The following is a 20,740-nucleotide window of genomic DNA, read 5'->3' on the forward strand; positions in this document are numbered from 1 at the left end:
AACCACCTTTATACCTAGGTAAATATCTTTTTACTCATAATAAGTGGGTTTCACATGACAAAAAAACTGTTTCTGTACACATATGACAAACAGAAATGTTTGTAAACTAAGGTATTTGATTACAAGGTATGAAAAGTATGTTATCTACCTTATAAAGATTTATAGTTTAGTCACAGCCTGTCTGGTACTTTGGGAATTTTGTTGCAGGCGAGACGAAATCCAGATCTAAGAAAGGAGTAGGTCCAGTAAGACCCTGTTTTGGCCCCAAAATATAGCAGTTTTACAAAATTGTTAAAATGTAAACTTTTAGTTATTTATTGGACAGTAGAATGCTTCTGCTACATAAATATGGGCTGTTTTTGACAATACAATGCACATATATCGAGTACTAGCACCATTAAGTCATGCTAAATTACTGAAATCTTCACAATTCTAGCATTTTAGTTAAATTTTAGACAGTTTTCGTGTGAAATGAAAGTGGCCGCATTCGTGTTCATCCTTGATATTGAAATGTAAGTTGTATTTTATGATAATACATAACATTTATAAAGGTTGAGGATGAACACGGATGCGGCCACTTTCATTTTTGACAAAAATCATCTGAAAAGTGACATTTTTCGGCATATTTGATAGATTTTTCATATTTGAGCTTGAATTGGGTTGTTTTTAATGACTAAATCAGTTAAAATCTTTCACATAGATTAATTGATTCAAATGAAATAGACACTCAAGTGTTTAAAAAGTGGTCAAAATCTTTCGTAAGATGAACCTGAAATTTGAGGCCAAAATCGGTCCTTACCGGACCTACTCCTTTATATTGCAGCCTTCATAAAATAATTTGGCTGCTTCAAGTCATTGTTTTACTAACATTAAGAAGGTGGGGAGCTCTTGGTGTGTTGCTCACTTAGCACTCTGTGCATTTCTGACAATAGAAACTCTCCATCATCGTGAATAGAATAGAATTCCCGACAAAAAAATCTTGTGTTGGTTGGACTTGTAATGCTGATTATTTTTTTATGTTTACTGTAAGTTTTTCTCCATCTTCTAAAGATTTTGCCTTTAACTCCCATAAAGTGTTCACTACTGAATTTGGGGAAAAGAGAAGGTTTCAATAAGGCCCTATAAAAGCACTTGTTTTGTATCTATGAAAATTTAATGAAAACAGGTAAATTTCAGACATTTTGAAATACCTGGCTTGCCATTAAGAATTCTCTACTAACACAATCAAGTCAAAATAACTTGGTGTCAGTATGGATAGGTTGCTGTAACTACAGAGTAATAATGGAATGACAAAGAAACACTGTTTTCACAATATTCACTTTTCAGGGTCATATTACAATCTGAAGATCAAAAAGACATTACTATGGATACCAATTTTCATGGATTGACAGAAACTTTTTCAGAGATATTTAAATTTGTGGTTTTGACAAAGCCTGCATACATTACTTTGGAAAAATTGTAATTCCTTGAACCTTTAAATTCCTGATTCTCCTGTACCCACGAAATCCACGAAAATTGGTATCTAACGAATATTAATGAATCCAAAGCTAACATAAAAACAAGACACAGTGCACTAATATAAGAGTATTTGTAGCTACTGAAAGCCAAAAATACCAAATAGAGGTACCAGTATATAACTAACCTCTATTTTCTTTAATTGTTAGCAACTTTCATTCAAAACATAGTTTATCAAATAAATCAATTTTATTGTTAAAATATCACAGATATGTAAAATACTACCATAGCATTTACATTGTTTACAAACGTATTTACTTACAAATCCACAATATTAATATGCTGAATTATTGTATATAGTGAAGTTTTTGCCATAGAAATGCACCCTTCATTTAAATGCATTATTACATCCCTGAAATGCAAGAAATGAAAAACTGTCCCTTCTTATGTTCAAACCTTGAGCAAGACCCAGTTCATAACTCAATGGATGATATTCTACCAGATAATTATCAAATAAAAATATTGACTAGGAACTAACTGACTTCTGTTGTGTACATCAATTACTCCACATATAAATTACATGTAATATTACTACGATCTGACTGACTTCTGTTGTGTACATCAATTACTCCACATATAAATTACATGTAATATTACTACGATCTGACTGACTTCTGTTGTGTACATCACATCACTTCACATTAAATAAAAATAAATGTTAAAATAAATTGACTAAGATTTGACTTAATAATTCACTGTCCACTGTCATGTAAATAAATTACTTCACATTTAATTAAGATCATCACAATATTGACTAAGATCTGACTTTCACAGTGTACACAATACACAATTGAACACATAAATCTAATTAAATGCTGCCAATAGTGTAATACTGGTGTAAAAAGACCTATGTTTTCCCTGGGTAATCTGATGTAAAAAGACCTATGTTTTCCCTGGGTTAACTGTGATATTTTCTAATCTGCTCATTAAATGAATCTTCAATAGCGTGCCTGAAATATAAAAACATTAAATACATTATTTGCATGTTTTAAAAAAAGATAAATGTTCAAACACTATTGTTTATTTTCTAATTAGGTAACTGTACTAAACTTGACGCAAGTGTACAAGAAATGGAGGTGGTAAAATTGTTCCAGCCTTTTTTTACCTTATAACTTTTTACCTCTTTATCTTTCATTCTCCAAAACATTTCATATACCTATGGTCTAGATTATCTTATCAGAGTTATTTGAGAAGCATGTATACTGATTCAGTATTATACCAGTGGTTCAAATAAACATTTGGCACTGGAAGGTCCAGGGCCTTTGACACTCTAAACTGAAAGGTCCACCACCTAAATTCCAGGTCCTACTTTTACTTGAAATATTTCATAACTCAGTAAGATACAAAATTAATGTGCTTTTGGTGTTAGGTTAGCTTGTTTCATTGTCAGTGTCACTGTTGTATAACATGTTTAATGATAAATGTAATTATCTTATATATAATGAATTCAAACAATCTTTTTTTTTGTATTGGAGAGGGTGTCACTGTGGGTGGGTGTGTTGTCTCAACAATTGGTAATTTAATACTAATTATACACATTACTTGTTGGCAATTTTTGGTATAGACATAGCGGTTGAACAAAATGAACATTACTGTCATCAATAATAAAGATGAAAATCAATTTTGAGATCGTTTGGAAAATTTGGTAAAAAAATTGAGAAAAATGTACGGTACTTGCCATTGGGAATTAGTCGGAATACCAGACCTTGTGGAATGCTAGAAATATCCTTGGAGGGGTATATGTTGTCAATAGTAATTTGACCTTACTGATGGTTAAAAAGGTCAGAAAAATTTTGAATTTTTATTTTCTGTCAAATAGAAGGTCTGTTGGGTGTAGCTAGTAACCAAAACTAAAGTCTGATTTAGAGGAAGATCGCAGACCTCAGACTACCGCTTATTTTAACCGGTTTATACAAACTCATAAATCATTATTTAATAAAACTTACCTAAATTGTACATTGTGGAATAGAAAAGCATTGATATGTCCTGAGTCTATATATCTAACTTGAGAACCAGGCCATAATTGCTCCAAACTTATAACATTGGTCCTTGGTACATAGGCATCATGGTTTGCTGCTACAATGATTATCAGACTTGGGTCCACTGGAACGGAAAAATTGCCTAAATGTGTGCATTCATCCATAACTCCTCTCATAAAATCAAGGGCATTATCTTTAAGACTTTTCCTGTCTATAGGGGATTTCCCCACTGTCTTGTTATCTCCCTTACATCCACTCTTCTTAACTAAGTAGTCTTCCATTGAATGTATATCAGCTTGAACGTCCATTTTATCATCATTATCAATGAATGCATGACTGTGTCTTTCCTTCAGGGTATTCTCAGTGTTTGAATGAGACTGGTTTAACTTTGAATCTTCAAGTTTGTCAGAGTAGGTTTTAACAAACTCATGTCCCATGTTATAAGTGGATCCTAAAACCTACATTTAAAAATAAATCAGGTCAAAATTATGTCTTTTCTTGTTACAGAATTACTTTTAAAATAATTTACAATGATTGTGTTTTTCACATTGTAATTTCATCCTTGCATCATGAAACATAGACATTTTGACAACATTGAACACTCAAGGTAACAAAATCAAACTTTTCAGATGTGAAATGACATTATTCCTGAATTTACTGCTAACAAAGTGCAATCATTTATAATTCTTTATTAATTGTTTCATCAATTAGTGTCTATATTCTCAAGTTTTTCTAGGAGCACCTGTCACAAACTTATTCTGGCTGGACAATCAACTTTTACAAATGTTTTCCTGCCACAGAAACACAGGGGTATTACTAAATCAGTGATGAAAAGAGTTCAACCAAAGAGGTGAGGCATAAAAATGTGTGTTTTTGGGATACAATTGCTTTCAAGCAATCTGTAGACTTATACGATTGGCTCAGGGGCAATGCCCTCACATCAACCCTTTTATTCTAAACATTCAGGAACATCTCAGATTCTTATGATTGTCTTGGTTTAAAAGGTAAAAACAAACAAATAGATTGAACTTAAACAACTTTCCTATAATGTTCTTTTCATAATCTTCATGTTTGATATTTCCCTTGACTTATACACGTGTTTTTAACAACACGGAAAATCAGAATTAAGCAGTATTTATATTAAGTGTTTTTATAAATTTAGAAACACGTCAGAGGGAATTCTCCAGTTGTGATAAAAATGCGATAGTTCTCTGAATTCCGATAAATCTATTTCTGTCATATAAGAACTGAAGTGGAGTTTTTCTTTAAATGTCACTGTTATGAAACTGATATTTGATAAGGTACTTCCATAAAGAAATAGAGAACCATCTAGGTCGTTAAATTAACATTTAATATACGTTCTTGCTCCAGGGTTTGTTTAGGTAATTATGCGCATGCGTATAGTTATCTTGACTTCAAGGGGTATTAGATTGAATGGTTGCTCTGGATTCCACACTCAATTGATTAATTTATAACTCATGGGATCCTTTCTATGTATGTCTGCTATTGAGGGTTATTGTTGTTGCATAATTTTAAATCATATGCATCATTTAAATTAAAATAAATGTAGTCCACATCGTAAAAGTGACTACAAAAACTCTTCATGCGAAATGGAGTCTTCCATATTATCGTTTCGAGTTGTCTCCCTTCTGGAAGTAACTTCTGTGAATTCTGAATCAATAAAACATGTTGAGAAAAATTAACTCGTTCTGTCTATAAATGTCGTATTGTATTAAAAACGATCGCAATTTAAACGGAGGAATGAGTACAGAAAGGAGTTGGGATCACTGACCCAAAGGAAATTAAATATTTCAAGAGTTAGGAATGGGGTTCCTCCTAGAACTAACGTAGGAAAATAGGTGATAAGATAAGAAGTGAAATACCTTCTCTCACTCTGAGTTTCAGTGACTGCTGAGGAAAGTAAACTTAGAATTGATAGTACAAAACTAAAACACAATAGGCCTAAGTATATTGTTCATACACTTTTATCCGGGATTGGCTATTTTGTAACTATTCAGATTACGTATATTACATTTTACATGAGCAGTTGAATTAGTTTTGAAAACAAGAATGTGTCCACAGTACACGGATGCCCCACTCGCACTATCATTTTCTATGTTTAGTGGAATTGGAATAAATTCTCTAATTTGGCATTAAAATTGGAATGATCTTATCAAAGGGAACATGTATACTAAGTTTCAAGTTGATTGGACTTCTACTTTATCAAAAACTACCTTGACCAAAAACTTTAACCTGAAGCGGGACAGACGGACGAACAGACGGATGGACGGATGCACAGACGAACGGAGCCACAGACCAGAAAACATAATGCCCCTCTACTATCGTAGGTGGGGCATAAAAATCAGATGAAGCACCCTTAAGACCATTGTGTTTACAAGCAATAATCTTATGTTCAATCTTTTCATTGAAAATAAGAATGTACATCCGAATTAACATTTTCTATGTTCAGTGGACCATGAAAATGGGATAAAATCTCTAATTTGGTATTAAAACTAGAAAGATCATATCATAGGGAACATGTTTACTATGTTTTAAATTAATTGGACTTTAACTTCATCAAAAACTTCCTCAACCAAAAACTTTAACCTGAAACGGGACAAACCGACGGACAGACAAACGTACAGAAAACAGACAGACAGACGGACGGACAGACCAGAAAACATAATGCCCATAAATGGGGCATAAAAATGTCAACTAACTGTTACACTGAAAATTGATTTGTTGCTTATCAGTTTACATCATGCTCCCATGTCACATTTTATTTACCTGTTCAGGGGAGATAAGTATGCAAATTTACCTGTTTAGGGGAGATAAGTGTGCATATTTACCTGTTCAGGGGAGATAAGTGTGTGCTTGATCTCATCAGCATAAACAGTGTCCACCGAATATTGATTTTCTAGAACCTTCCATGGTATTGCCTGGCTCATTACTCCCTGAATAAAACAATTAAATGCATTCAATTAGATATCTTTGAGTTAAAACATTAAGATACTTCCCTTATTGCTCAAATTACTAACATACTTTCGTCTTAAATTATAAAAGATTCTATGACGTGCTTCTCAATGTACCTCCCACGAAAATCCACATGTATTGGAACTTATTTGCAAAAGCTTTGCCTATTATTCGGATGCATAATAAAAAGAATAATGCACAGGAGTTTGGAGAAATCAACAAAATTAAAATAAATAAAATTCTGTGAAAGTCTATGAAGGTTTAAGGCTCATTTAAGTTATATCAAAACTTGACGTCATACAAATGAAAAACACTAGAGTTGACGGTTTTCTGTTACGTAAACCATTTATTCGTATAATATAGTATTAAAATGGATTTTTGAGGTAGGTTTTGTTTTATTTTCTATTCTGTTGCATTATTCACATATTTACAGATTTCAGCAAGTCAACATGGCGGCTCCTTAGTTACGAAATGTGAACTTTTGATTTGATGGTAGCATATGAGAAAAACATGTATTAAAATCAAAAATGGCAAATGCTGGGTTTGAGAATTAAAAGAATTAAACAGATTTTTTTCTAGCGTTTTTTCACGAAATTATCCATGCAAGCTACAGATTTATAAGAATGTTTGAGCTTTATCGAACAGGGAGTAAAAAAGAACAGTCACACACACAGCACTACCTACCCTCGCTTCAGATTTTTAATGAACATATTTGTCCTTTTAGAATCAAAATAATTCATAAAAGCCATAGATTTGTTGGAAATTTACACATGGCCTGGGCAGTGATATTCGTTAATTTTATCCCAGGCCATGTTTAAATTTCCAACAAATCTATGGCTTCCATGAATTATTTTTAAAGTAATTTATTATATGTAAACATTTTACCTTTGTAAAGACAGTTGAGGCTGTTGTCCATGATAAACATGGGATTAATGATATTGGCTTAGGATAAACTGATGCTGCAAGGGAGGCCATCTAAAATGGAAGAGAAAATATTTTAACATAACATATTATTTAACTTTGATTAATGGATACAAACATCAATTCAACAAGACTTGAAAATGTGAACCTGTATCCATCATGGGTCTATGCATTATACTAACTAAACTAAACTTATATTTTTATCAGAATTCTTAACACAGTATAATACCATAGAAGTTACATGTTAAAACAAATAGGTCTGTACCTTTTAAGAGGACTTTTCATACAAACTAATTCCTAACTAGTTCTATATGTTGATGTGGTTAATTCTGTTGAAATGTTACTGTCTCATTGAAGTTATGCCTAAAATGTTCTTTTATTAAAAACAAGAATGTGTCCATAGTACACAGATGCCCCACTCGCACTATCATTTTCTATGTTTAGTGGACCATGAGATGGGAATAAAATCCCTAATTTGGCATTTAAATTAGAATGATTATATCATAAGGCACCTGTGTACTAAGTTTCAAGTTGATTGGACTTCAACTTCATCAAAAACTACCACGACCAAAAACTTTAACCTGAAGCAGGACAGACGAACGGTTGCACAAACCAGAAAACATAATGCCCCTCTACTATAGTAGGTGTGGCATAAAAAGTATGTATTCATATTGGGTGATTCATACTATGTGCTGTCCAAATAGGTAACAGTACTTACAAATCCGCCCATAGATATGCCTGTTACACCTAGTGGTCCAAAGCCATGGCGTTCACACCAGTTAAATAACACTAGGGACTCTAACATCAGAGCTCCACCCATCACAAACAGGTCACAGGTATAATGTAGACTGGACCTCCTGAAACAATTATCAGTAGATATTAAACCTTGGAAAGCAACAGTAGATATACATAATTAGCTATATCTATAAAGTATGGTCACTTTGAAGCGATATCATTATTACTGGTAGGTTAAAAACAAATATTTTTATATATATTAAGTTGATCATTAAATGCCATACGGATAAATCTATCTTTCTTTCTATTTAATAAGATGCAACAGCTAAATTGTGCTTCTTTTCCAATGTTATTTTAAACCAAAACTAATGAGCATCCAAATGAAATCAAACATAAATGAATAAGTGTGACAAGAAACATCCTTGAAATATGTGTTAAAAACCAGTTCATCTTTTACCACCCTTGAACAATCACTATAAACATAAAATTCTTTCCTTCTCTCAAATAAATAAAAGTGCAAGTTGTGTAATTCTTTCCTATTTGAAGTTCAATTCACAAATTTCTTATATTTTACAATTTATTCAGAATAATAGGTGACCGCATTACCAAACTACATTTACTTCTAAACAAAATTGACTAAAACTTACAACTGTCTTTTAGGTTTCCTTAAACCATCTTATCTTTAGTTAAGGAGTCATTCATTTGTAGTAGATTCACAGACAAACACTCAGCTTTGCTATACTTCAGATTTTTTCATATTTGAAGAAAGATTCCCAAATGAGAAGGTTGTTATTCTAATTTCTGAGAAATAAGGCAATATCAACTAAATATATATGTATATTCAGTTAAGGTCTTTAAGAGAATCTAGAATAAAAGGGGCAATAATGAGAGCAAAAGCAAAATGGCAAATTGAAGGAGAGAGAAGTACAAAATATTTCTGTAATCTAGAGAAAAGAAATTATATTGAAAAAGTAATTCAAAAATTAACTTTAGATAATGGTGAAACTATCACTGATCAAGCAAAAATTCGTGCGGAACAAAAGTTATATTATGAGAATCTATATTCATCCAAGAAAACACTTATAAATAATACACACAGAGCTAATTTCTTTTCTCTGGAAAACCCATTTATCAAAATTCTCTCTGATGAACAAAATATTAATTTAGAGGGGGAACTAAAAAGCTCAGAAATTCATAATGCATTAAAAAATATGAAAAATGGAAAATCTCCCGGTCTGGATGGTTTTACAACTGAGTTTTATAAAAAATTTTGGCACGACATTAATCCTTTCCTACTGCGTTCTTTCAAAGAAGCATTTCAAGGAGGTAAATTATCAATTTCACAAACACAAGGTGTTATTACCTGTCTACCAAAAGATGGTAAACCAAAACATTTTCTAAAAAATTGGCGACCTATTTCACTACTTAATGTAGACTATAAAATAGTATCAACATGTATTGCAAATAGAATTAAAAAAGTCCTAGATCACCTGATTAGTGAAACTCAAACTGGCTTTATGAAAGGCAGATATATTGGTGAGTGTACAAGACTTATATATGACCTCTTGAAAAAAGTAGATGAGGAAGATATTCCTGGCTTGCTTGTTTTGTTGGACTTTGAAAAAGCTTTCGACTCTCTTGAGTGGAACTTTATATGTGAAACCTTGAAATTTCTAGGTTTTGGTGACACAATAGTGAAATGGTTCACAACTCTTTACTACAATTCAAAAAGTTGCATTCAAAATAATGGCTATCTATCTGATTTTTTTGTAATAGAGAGGGGGGTACGACAAGGGGATCCACTGTCTCCCTATCTTTTTATTTTATGTTTGGAACTGCTTAGTGCATCAATAAAATATGACAACAACATTAATGGTATAAAGATTAAAAACTCTGAATTTTTACTCAGTCAGTATGCTGATGATTCGACTTTGATCCTGGATGATAGTGAAGAATCTCTCAACAGTGCTCTAAATAGGATAGACTTGTTTTACTCATGCTCTGGTTTGAAGGCTAATTTTGAAAAAACCCAAGTTATATGGATTGGGGCAAAAAGGGGCTGTGGTGAGGAGCTAAACACAAATAAAACAATAATATGGAACCATTCAGGAAATTTCAAACTCCTAGGCATTCAATATTGTTTGTCAAAAGTTGATATATGTGTTGATAATTATTTAGAAAAAATTCAAAAAGTAAAAAATCTTTTAAGTGATTGGTCATTCAGAAATATTACTATATATGGGAAAATTGTAGTTGTGAAAACTCTCGCCCTACCAATTCTAATTCAATGTTTTACTGTTTTACCAGATCCATCCCCAGATATATTAAAGCAGCTACAAGCAATGCTATACAGATTTGTATGGGATGGTAAAGGGGACAAAATTAAAAGAAATATACTTATCTCAAATTACGAGGATGGTGGTGTAAAAATGCCACATATTGAATCATTTATAAAATCACTTAAGTTATCATGGGTTAAAAAAGTTTTAGACCCCACAAATTATTCCTCATGGAAAGTTCTATTGGCAGATCACCTTGAAATGAATGGTGGAGAAAATATGTGGCATTTATCAAAATCAGCACTCAATGAAATTAAAAAAGAATTTAACCCTTTTTGGCAAAATGTAATTTCATCATTTGCCTCACTGTGTGAACCTCTGACCACAGCCCCAAGTGATATCTTGTCTCAACCATTGTTTTTAAATGAAAATATTATGATTGATGGAAAAACAGCTTTTTATAAAAGGTGGATACAGAATAATGTATTTTTCATAAATGATCTCATTAAGGAAAATGGAGAATTTTACAATTATGATGAATTTATTAGAAATTATAATATAAAAACAACTTTCTTAGAGTTCTATGGACTAATCTTGGCTCTTCCAAAGGAATGGAAGAATATTATTCATTCACAAGTATTTCTCAAACTAAATACTGTCAGTCACAAAATTGTTACCGCCATAAAAACAGTTGATAAAGTATCAAAACATTTGTATAAAATTTTTCTGGATAAAATAAAGGAAACCCCATCACGCATACAAGAGAAATGGAAAATAAAATTGGGAATAGATATTGTGGCCGAAGAATGGAATTATTTTTTTAGTCTTCCTTTACTTATTACTGAAGATCCCACATTAAGGGCATTTCAATACAGATTACTTCATAGAATTATAGGAACAAATATTTTACTTATGAAGTGTAAATATAGTGAAACAGAACTGTGCACTTTTTGTACAGAAACTAAAGAAACATACATACACCTCTTTTTTTAATGTAGATACGTTCGAACATTCTGGCTTAATTTTTTTCAAAAGTTAGAAGATGTATGTAATGTAAGCTTTCTCCCAACCTTATCAAGTATAATCTTGGGTGTTAATTATCACCTATTTAAAGATATTCTTAATACATGTATTCTGATATTGAAGAGATATGTTTATTTATGTAGAGTTAGATTTACAGTCCCATCTGTTGCTGAAGCAATTGAATGGCTTAAATATTATTATAGGGTTGACATGGTCTCTATGAATTTGTGCTCTACCAATAAAGCAAAAAGAATAAAAGAAAAATGGTCAAACATTAATAATATTATCAAGAAATAGAGCTCAATACAGATGTATTCTGTATTCTTTGTACAATGTATTTTATAATTTATAACAAGTATGGTAAACCATATGTTTAGGATTTATAGCAGAATAATTTGTTTGTACATCTTTATTTGTAGATGAGATTTGAAAATGATATGAAAATAATAAAATATATATTACAAAAAAAAAATATATATGTATTGCTGACTTTGCTCATTGTTTAAGGCTGTAGGGTGACCTATAGTAGTTAACTTTTACATTATCTCTGGTGGAGTTTCTCATTGGCAATCATACAACATCTTATTTTTATAAATACTGTGAAAGTACTTTTATTCATGGGGTACCAATTTTCGTGGTTTTCGTGGATGACTTTATCCACGAATTTAAGTGTCCAACGAAATAAAACAACCATTGTCCAAATCAAGACATGGAAAGATCCCCATCGGTAGGTTTGACTACTGATATGATCTAAAGAATATATTGAATAATGCCAAATCTGATAACACTTTAATAGCAGTCACAGAACTACAATCACATGCATGATAATACCCATTTAATCTTTAATAACCTAAACTGTACAACTTTTGATCTTTTAATTCTCATAAAAAAATATTTTTTGATCGATGAAAGTCAGATTTCCGGTATTGTATTGATATGCTAGTATGATAAAGTGTTCATTTTATATCCTCATAGTTCTCGTACATATGGGAAATAATAATTTCATGCTGGGCTTGATTTTGTTAAGAAATATTTGACAATTTAAGATACGTTTATAGCTTTTGTTTGTGTTACTATTTTCTTTAGGTAACATGTTTATGGCCTAATTAACAGCTTTGACGGTCTTTAATCTGTTGATCACTTTATCATGGGTTAATAAGTGTTATCACTAAGATGTACACAGGTCAATGTTTACTTTGCAATTCCCTTCAATCCAGACTATTTTTAACCATCGTTTCTAAAGGCTTTAATTTTTCAAATTTTTTTTTTAGAAAACTAAAATCCACGAATATGTTAATATTGCTCAATCCACAAAAATTGATGCCCACGAATTAAAGAACTTTCACAGTACTCCTTATTTGTCACATTGTTTGGTTTCTTCTTTATAAAGGATACAATATGGACTTTCCAGAATTATAGATGCTATTCCACTTTCTTTTAACAAAGGACGAGCTACAACTGTTCTCCTTCTCCAGTAATACTGAAATAAAGAGTTTTACACATCAACAGAACCTTTCAAGTGAGGGGGAGGGGCTAGGAGAAGCTACAACTGTTCTCCTCTGCCAGTAATACTGAAATAAAGAGTTTTACACATCAATAGAACCTTTTAAGTAGAGGGGGAGGGGCTAGGAGAAGCCACAACTGTTCTCCTTCTCCAGATATACTGAAATAAAGAGTTTTACACATCAATAGAACCTTTCAAGTAGAGGGGGAGGGGCTAGGAGAAGCCACAACTGTTCTCCTCTGCCAGTAATACTGAAATAAAGAGTTTTACACATCAATAGAACCTTTCAAGTAGAGGGGGAGGGGCTAGGAGAAGCTACAACTGTTCTCCTCTGCCAGTAATACTGAAATAAAGAGTTATACACATCAACAGAACCTTTCAAGTAGAGGGGGAGGGGCTAGGAGAAGCTACAACTGTTCTCCTCTGCCAGTAATACTGAAATAAAGAGTTTTACACATCAATAGAACCTTTCAAGTAGAGGGGGAGGGGCAAGGAGAAGCTACAACTGTTCTCCTTCTCCAGTAATACTGAAATAAAGAGTTTTACACATGAATGGAACCTTTTAACATAGAGGGGGAGGGGCTAGGAGAAGCTACAACTGTTTTCCTCTGCCAGTAATACTGAAATAAAGAGTTTTACACATCAATAGAACCTTTCAAGTAGAGGGGGAGGGGCTAGGAGAAGCCACAACTGTTCTCCTTCTCCAGTAATACTGAAATAAAAAGTTTTACACATGAATGGAACCTTTTAACGTAGAGGGGGAGGGGCTAGGAGAAGCTACAACTGTTTTCCTCTGCCAGTAATACTGAAATAAAGAGTTTTACACATCAATAGAACCTTTCAAGTAGAGGGGGAGGGGCTAGGAGAAGCTACAAATGTTCTCCTTCTCCAGTAATACTGAAATAAAGAGTTTTACACATCAATAGAACCTTTCAAGTAGAGGGGGAGGGGCTAGGAGAAGCTACAACTGTTCTCCTCTGCCAGTAATACTGAAATAAAGAGATATACACATCAATAGAACCTTAAAGTCATAAGAAACCTCAAATTAAAAAAAAATATGCATATATTTTTTATAACTAAATGGATAGTTTTCATTACACAACTTATGTACATATACATGTACTTTTTTCTGAGGAAAATTCTTTAATTTGTCCACATTTAGAAGAAGTTTACTTATTTTTAATTGCTTCCTTCCAGGAAGCAATTCGCCGACATATTTTCTGTATGCATAGTGACCTGAGTGTAACCCTCCTCGTAAAAATCGGGTGATCGCAATACGCATGGATCTGTCATGAAAATAAACAAGTATCTGATTGTACATGTTAAACACGTGCTCAATACCCATGCTTTTTGTTATTTGTTTACTATAAGGTGACAATCGGTAAACTTAGACTTCAAAACACGGCATTTCATGAGCAGACATATTTGTTAAATCATTATAGACAGAGAGAAAAAAATTGACGAGTATACGATATATTTGCGTAAAAAATGAGAAATGAGAAAATCGTGTACAGAGGACTAAGTTTATGATATATACATGAATTGGTTCAAGAATTGGATAAACATTATTTTTCACCACTCACTCGTTTCATATGACTTTAAGATAGATAGGGGGTTTAAATCAAAATTGATAAAAATTTTATAAAATTTACCAAAATTGTAGTTTTTATCAATAAAGATACGTGTAACAGGGCATTTTGCAAGAGGGAGGTTCTGCAAAATTGTCAGATTTTGTATAGTTTAGAGATTATGTATGAAAACCCCTATTTTGAGTGATATACAGTAACCTAAACAAATGAATTTTAAATAAAATTGAAGAATAAAACTCTTGTAAAACAATAATATACAATTACTGTCTTTTGTTTCGGTAAATATGGGGTTTTATTGACTTTTGAAAAGTCAGCCTCAGTGAATATCAGTTTTTCAAAAGTCAATAAAACCCCATATTTACCGAAACAAAAGACAGTAATTATTTTATTCCATATTCAGAGAGAAGAAAATGTATTTAATGACAAACATATCATACCAAAACAAATTTTACATGAAACATTTTACCATAACGTCGCGTGACGTTAAGCGTGATGAATAACACTTTCTCAGGTGAATATGCTTTTTTATTCAATATCCAATTCGTATAGAGAAACCTACTAAAATAATACCAATATGGAATAAACAGAAAAATTGGATGACAGGGCTTGTTAGGAGGAATATAATGCCTACATGATCTCCAGTTCCAGCTAGTTGTAAAGCTTTATAAAACTGTGTGCATGTTTTGTACTTTGACATGTTATTTTGTTTGGGAGGGGAGGAATATAATGCCTACATGATCTCCAGTTCCAGCTAGTTGTAAACACACAGGTTTATGATGACTTTTCCACTCTTTTGGTAAGACCATTTGAAATCTAAAATTTAAAATATATAAGTTTGGAATGTCCTGAACATGCATGAAATAATTGCCACTGGTCAATCAATAACAAGCTTAGATACAAGCTTCAACATGCAAATGCCTCTATATTGTGAGGATTCTACATAGAAAACTCTTTTATGAAAAATTTAAAATATAATTATCAGGGTAATTTCCCCTTGTAAAAATAAGCAGAATTTTAATATTATTGAATCAATCAATTGTTTTCTGTATTTTTCGAAAAATTTGCCAGGAGAAAAAAAATATGATTTCTGTTTCCTATCAAAATCATACAAATTAAAAAAGAAACATCAATATCTGGTGATTTCTATTTCATTTTTTAAAATACTTGACAATTTTCACTTCCAAATGGCACTTATTAACAGTAACCATCATTAATACCTGGCAGTTTCTGTTTCTTTTGGCATTAGACCTGGTACACACTTTTTAAATGGTGATTCAAAATGTCCTTCCAGTATTCTAACATCACCTTGCAGCTCATCCTGTGAAAAACATTATCGAAATAAATCACTCATTACGTTCAGAAAGAGCTATATTTCTATTGGTAAATATGCATTATTTCTAAATGTGCAAAATGGTTTTTTTTGCTATGTCAATATCAGCAGATAAATATGTGGCAATTGGAACCAATATTTAAATACTGATATTTTATGGGGCTTACAATTTCTATAATTTCCAGTCATACCATTATGCAGTTATGAAAATAAAATATCAAGGTCTCTGGTACATAGGTGTACCATTGGCAATCATACCACTTATTCTGTCAATACAAGTAGTAGTGTAGATTATTATTTGTTGGATACCAATGGTCTTGGATTTCATGGGTACACAGAAATTTAATGTTCAATGAATAACAAATTTTCTAAATGCTTGTATGTCTTGTATGCATTTTCACCAAAACCATGACAATAAATATCCACAAACATGTAAGTTTTCCTCAATCCACGAAAATTAGTAACCATGAAAATAAAAGAATCCACACAACAAATAATAAAAAGCCTTACACATAAGTAATTATAACCACTAATAAGTTAACTTATGTTACTGACTGAATACTGAGCTGGAAGTCAACATTTCTGATGCAGCTCATTGTTGTATGTAATATTTTTAATTATCAATCATAACTTTAATTTGTTTTTTTACTTTAAATTTCTATAGCGTCAGTTTTATTGATTAATTACTTTTATGTAAATAACTCTATAATCATGTACAACTCTGAAACATGTTCCCTGTTTCCTATATTACCTTGTCTATAGTAACAGGATAATCAGGAGGTACCAGTTTGTAACACTCATCTCTATTCCCTAACACTTTCCTGAAGTCAAATATTCTACAAAACAAAAGGCAGGAATTAAAATGCCATGGTTAATAAAAGAAAATACCTATGTATTGATTATATATAAATACAAAAAAAAATCCCAACTTGGGCTCACAGAATTTTCCAGAAATCTTTTATTTCGAAGATGCATGACTCTAATAAAAATAAATGAGCAAAGTTCCAATGTCCTGGTCTTGTACATATTTTTCTATCCCAAATACAAGGGCAATAACTACAAAAAACTATTTATTTTTGTTCTGTAAAACTTTTTATTAATATATGTTAGACTCAGATCAACATCCGGTCTCTAATCGACGTCCTTTCTCAAATGGACGTCCAATTTAAAGTTACGTTCTCAAATCAGTGTCCAATATTTTTACCCTCTAATCAATGTCCAATGTGACGTCGTGTATAAATTTACAAAACGACGTCCAATCGATTGAAGACTCCTCTCACCGATGTCATATATATCATAAAATTATTTGTTATGAGTTTTATTTTTTCTTATATTTCCTTTCTCGTTTAGTCTTTGTGTAAAGCTCAACTTCTTAAAGAAACTAATTTGTTTTCATATATCTTTAGGCAAAGTCTTGTCCAAAATAATGAACTAAATAAAATACAAAATAAAAGGACAAAACATTAATGTAAATGTCAATAAGCAAACATCGACATCGTATTACATCATAAACATATATACCTGCATATTGATATATTGGTGAAAAAGTTAATCCACTAGATCTACTTTGTGGTATTTCTTTCAAAATTAATTCTTATACTAGTAAAAAATGTACATGTGAATACAAGAAAATGAGACAGTAACCTACATATAAAGATGATTTAAGCTGAAGACATATTGGAGCGATATACAGTCTCAACATCAACCTTGACCTATAATGGTATACTTTTATAAATAGTTACTTGGATGTTTTCTCATTGGCACTCATACCACATCTTCCTATATCTATCAAATAATTGGCAGAATAAAGAAGAATTGTTTAAAACTAAAAGTATTATTATTTGGATCTTTAATAACAACTTTTTGAGCTTAAGGTTAAACTTACCAGTTGTATTTGAAAAATGCCTTTATCAAATATGGAATATGGCACTTGTTTTATTTTTAAAAAAGTTGTGACGTCATTAGAGAAGCTGAATACTGGAAGTCGATTTGAGAGCAACAAAACAGACGTCAATTAGAGGGGCAAACATTTGGCCGTCGATTAGGAATGTTAATTTATTGTGACGTCAGATTTGGACGTTGATTTGAGGAACGGATGTCGATTAGAGACCGGACATCGATTTGAGTCTTACATATATATCTTCCGAGAATTGAAAGCTTTTGAGCAATTTCAATGTGATTTCTGTTATCAGGTGTTGCATTAATACAACCCCACTGCAATTTTGTACCTGTCCCAAGTCAGGAGCCTCTGGCCTTTGTTAGTTTTGTATACATTTTAATTTTAGGTTCTTGTGTATAATTTTGGAATTTAGTATGACGTCCATTATCACTGAACTAGTATACATATTTGTTTAGGGGCCAGCTAAAGGAAGCCTCAGGGTGTGTGAGTTTCTCGCTGCATTGAAGACTCATTAGTGTGCCTTCTGCTGTTGTCTGCTCTATGGTCAGGTTGTTGTCTCTTTGATACATTCACCATTTCCGTTCTTAATTTTATGTAATAATATCAAACTTGTGAAATTACAATCAACAGATTGCAAATAAATAACTACAATGCAGAAGTTGCCAAAAGAAATCTCCAACTCTAAGCTACTTGGATAAGAACTAAGTAATGTTAATCATTTAACTTGACAAAATTTGAATAAGCAATTTGATAAAACATCCTGAACATTTTTGTCTTAAATTTTACAAGCAAATTCAACGTGTAAGAATTATTGCTAATATCTTTTTTTTCTGAAAAGTACCTTGGCAGTTCTTGGTCCTTTTTAAATGAGTAGTCATTCAATAAAATGTAGGTGTCTCTATTGAAATTATAAACCGTTAACACAGAGATATGTCTTGCCTGTGTAACTTAACTTTTTATTAACTTTAGTATAGATTCTGAAACTATCTCAAACTTTAATACATTGTAGTCATTTCTGGGTTCAGCTAGACATGGACTGGATGGAAGAGTCCATTCCAGACTAAATTAGGGATTACTGAATGCACAAGTTTTCAAATTTTGTATTTTATCTGACTCTCCACAGAATATGCACACCTCTTTCAAGTTTATCTGACTCTCCACAGAATATGCACACCTCTTTCAAGTTTATCTGACTCTCCACAGAATATGCACACCTCTTTCAAGTTTATCTGACTCTCCACAGAATATGCACACCTCTTTCAAGTTTATCTTACTCTCCACAGAATATATACACACCTCTTTTAAGTTTATCTTACTCTCCACAGAATATACACACCTCTTTCAAGTTTATCTTACTCTCCACAGAATATGCACACCTCTTTCAAGTTTATCTTACTCTCCACAGAATATGCACACCTCTTTCAAGTTTTCTAGCTTTCCTCTACTCTTACAATTTCTATGAATCATTCTATTTTTAATCTATTTTACCTACTTTTTCAAGTTTTCTGGTTCTCCCCAGCCTCTAGTGAAGAACTTAGTCACTATGAGTTTTCTATACAGCTGATCAAATCTACTCATGTTTGGACACTATCTCCAGGATAAATTGTGTTCAAAAGATGTTTACTTTGGTTTGGTTGACACTTCCATCAATACCTAAAAATATAAATCATAAGTCAAAGTTATTTTAGGGGGGGATGTCACTAATTCTACCACTTTATCTTCCAGGACCCCATCTCTACCTTTAAGAGTTCAAACAAAATGATGTGTATAACTGTAGTCCAAATGAGGGTACTTTCATGATGAATAACTAAAAACTCTTGCCAAATAACAAAACAGTAATTTTTGGTACATGATGATAAAATGTACACTTTCTTTTAGGCGATAAAAAAAATCAACTGATTTTGATGAATCAGGTTAAATTTTCTCAAAAAATAACAGTAACATTGATTAATTGAGATTTTGACAAATCACAATAAGGACATTTAGATGAATAAAAGTAGAATTTGAACCAATTTGACCCTTTGACGCTTAACAAATCCGGGTCTGTTCGCCTTGATTCACTTGCCCAGGTCCATTCGCCCTGATTTTTGTTTTTTTTACAAGTTGTCTTGTGGTCTTGTGGCATAATGTTTATCATTTGAACAGAATTTGTTTAAGTGTGTTGAAAAATTCACCCAATATTTGTATTGCTGCAACCAATTACTTATATTTTCCCTTTGATTTGCATAGTAAAGTAGAATATAATGGAATGTAATGTGTTGAATTTTTATTGATATTTGTTAACAAATGACAGTTCTGTAGTGGTTGATGTTCTAGACCCCACCCCCAAGTACAATTATATTGTACAACCTGTCGAGACAATTTCTGTTGTCCCGAACCAGGTCAGGTCATTATGGGATTATACAAACAGCTGCATGTAGTCCCGGGATAGCCCTTAATATTGATATATTTTTGAAAAGTAGGGAGAACGAACCAAGGGCAAACATGTAATCTAGGCGACCAGACCCGAGTAAAGCCTTCTATAAAGAAAAGTAAAGGGCATTCCTCCCCTCCAAAAGTACAGTAACAATGAGACTGTGTTTTCAAAATTATTCATTTGCACACCAAAAATGACAGAAAAGTCAACATGATGACAGTGGTCACTCAACGGTAGGAGAAGAAGCATTCAGCATACTGGACACAAGGACACGTATACTCGTACTTACACAAGATCTGTTGTTAAAGTTCAGTGTGTAATATATATATATATATCTTTTCACTTAATACAATAAGATCTTATAACATGCAAAAGTCAGGTTCTCGAAATATGTTGCCATCGACAAATCTCCTCTGGCTCTACCCTTTATTTTAAAGTGTTCATCTACAATCAATCATTACTTTTTTAAAAAGTTGACAATTTGCGGTTTGAAGGTTGGTGTAATCTATTTACAACTTCGTCCCTTCATAAAATAAAGGGAAAAATCGCTTTTTTCAAACGTTCAAGCGATCCATG

The 20,740-nt window shown here is 32.2% G+C and overlaps 1 protein-coding gene across 2 annotated transcripts; it reads right to left on the bottom strand.

Moving 5' to 3' along the window:
- Positions 1-1,685: 1,685 nt before the first annotated feature.
- LOC139484557 (protein ABHD18-like) lies at positions 1,686-20,713 on the bottom strand. 2 transcript variants are annotated; one of them, XM_071268311.1, is made up of 12 exons: positions 20,626-20,713; positions 19,241-19,401; positions 16,600-16,684; positions 15,736-15,836; positions 15,253-15,331; positions 12,821-12,905; positions 8,771-8,798; positions 8,107-8,245; positions 7,353-7,442; positions 6,344-6,448; positions 3,462-3,952; positions 1,686-2,465 (listed from the first exon to the last, which is right to left on the bottom strand). In XM_071268311.1, the coding sequence occupies exons 2-12, from the start codon at positions 19,324-19,326 to the stop codon at positions 2,414-2,416; spliced, it is 1,341 nt and encodes a 446-aa protein (XP_071124412.1). In that variant the 5' UTR covers positions 19,327-19,401; positions 20,626-20,713; the 3' UTR covers positions 1,686-2,413. The 2 variants fall into 2 exon arrangements, with proteins under 2 accessions (XP_071124412.1, XP_071124411.1); XM_071268310.1 differs by having other exon boundaries at positions 20,454-20,669.
- Positions 20,714-20,740: the final 27 nt, after the last annotated feature.

Source organism: Mytilus edulis, chromosome 8 (assembly GCF_963676685.1).
Source record: "Mytilus edulis chromosome 8, xbMytEdul2.2, whole genome shotgun sequence".
In the NCBI taxonomy this organism is placed as follows: Eukaryota; Metazoa; Mollusca; class Bivalvia; order Mytilida; family Mytilidae; genus Mytilus; species Mytilus edulis.

Bases quoted from the DNA above. Each gene is read 5' to 3' on its own strand.
- LOC139484557 (XM_071268311.1), bottom strand. From the start codon at position 19,326: ATGAGTAGATTTGATCAGCTGTATAGAAAACTCATAGTGACTAAGTTC. The intron at 15,332-15,735 runs GTATTAATGATG...TTTAAATTTTAG, and splicing joins AAAGAAACAGAAACTGCCAG to ATTTCAAATGGTCTTACCAA. The intron at 7,443-8,106 runs GTAAGTACTGTT...CTTCCATTTTAG, and splicing joins GCATATCTATGGGCGGATTT to ATGGCCTCCCTTGCAGCATC.